The sequence below is a fragment of the Dipodomys ordii genome, unplaced genomic scaffold (assembly GCF_000151885.1).
Source record: "Dipodomys ordii isolate 6190 unplaced genomic scaffold, Dord_2.0 Scaffold66, whole genome shotgun sequence".
In the NCBI taxonomy this organism is placed as follows: domain Eukaryota; kingdom Metazoa; phylum Chordata; class Mammalia; order Rodentia; family Heteromyidae; genus Dipodomys; species Dipodomys ordii.
In genome coordinates this window covers 4736092-4737263 of record NW_012267282.1, presented here as the reverse complement: position 1 = coordinate 4737263, position 1172 = coordinate 4736092, and the positions used below count along the sequence as shown (strand labels likewise).

Sequence of the window (1172 nt, the reverse complement as noted above, 5' to 3'; positions counted from 1 at the left end):
GAGGCGCGGGCCCGGCGCGGGCTGGCGGGGTGGTTGCGGAGCTTTCTTCAGTGGCTCGTCACCTGGCCCCCAGCCTCCCCCGGGCTCCTGCGGGGGGGGGGGTTCTCACCGCGGGATCCAGCTGCTCCTAGGCGCCCCTCCCGCTGCTCTTCGGGGGCCCGTGTCGTGGTCGTGGAATTCTCCCTTTATCTTCACTCCGGTTTGGGCCTTTGCTTCCGGACATGTAATCTGTGGTATGGTCGTGTTGACACACGAAATCCGAAGGGAGACGAAGCCGTTATCGGCCGTGATTGCACGTTCCTGGGTCCCAGGCTGGGGCGGGCGGAGGGCGGTTTAGCTGCAGCGTAACTTCTCACGTGAAGGGACCCTTGGCACAATTTTAGCTTTAGCCTTTTTTTTTGGCAAAGGAGACATTCAACATTTTATAGTGTCCATAGTCTAGGGGAAGCGCATGTAGATGCGGGAAAGGTGTTAACCTATTGAATTTGTTAGTATTTATCACCTATTTGTCTATACTAGGTATTTTCATCACTTGATACTGAATTCGTGGTACTATATTACATTTTCTACAAAAAATAACTTAGTTTTTCAGTACTAGAACTTTGAACATAAATGTATTAAAATCAGCATAGTTGGAAAATTATCAGACCTACCCCCAAAATGAAAAGAAAATATTAGCCTTTGAAATATTACTGAGGAGTTTTTCAAATTGTCTTATAAGTATTACTTTATATAATCTTAGAAATAATCTAAGCAGAATGGGAAACAAAAGAGACAGGTGAATGCCAGTGGCTCATGCCTGTAATCCTTACTCAGCAGAGTGGGATCTGAGCATCATGATTAGAAGCCAGTCCTGGCAGGAAAGTCCATGAGACAGTTACTTCCAATTCACCGAGAAAGCTGCAAGTGGTAGGTAGGGCCTTAGCCTTGAGCTCAAAAGCTCAGGTATGGACGGTACTCAGGCCCAGAATTAAAGGCTGAGTACCTCCCCCTACCCCCCAAAAAAAGGGAAGTCAGTGTGGAGGGCAAGATTAGAAAATCGAAGATTGACAAAGCAAATTTATAAAAACTGTGTTGGTGGGCTGGGAAGGTGGCTCAGTGGTAGAGCGCTTGCCTTGCATGCCTGAGGCCCTGGGTTCCATTCCTCAGCACCACATAAGCAAAAAGAAAAA

The 1172-nt window shown here is 47.7% G+C and overlaps 2 protein-coding genes across 2 annotated transcripts in view; one reads left to right on the top strand and one right to left on the bottom strand.

Annotated features, from left to right (window-relative positions):
• Rad9b (RAD9 checkpoint clamp component B) overlaps positions 1-1172 on the bottom strand; it is a 33747-nt gene that overhangs the window by 18589 nt on the left and 13986 nt on the right. The gene's annotated exons all lie outside the window — the stretch shown is intronic.
• Positions 234-1172, top strand: part of Vps29 (VPS29 retromer complex component) — a 10827-nt gene continuing 9888 nt past the window's right edge. Inside the window, exon 1 of the mRNA XM_013023189.1 lies at positions 234-304. Coding sequence (XP_012878643.1) covers positions 236-304 — 69 coding nt within the window. The 5' untranslated portion in view covers positions 234-235. The remainder of the gene's footprint in view (positions 305-1172) is intronic.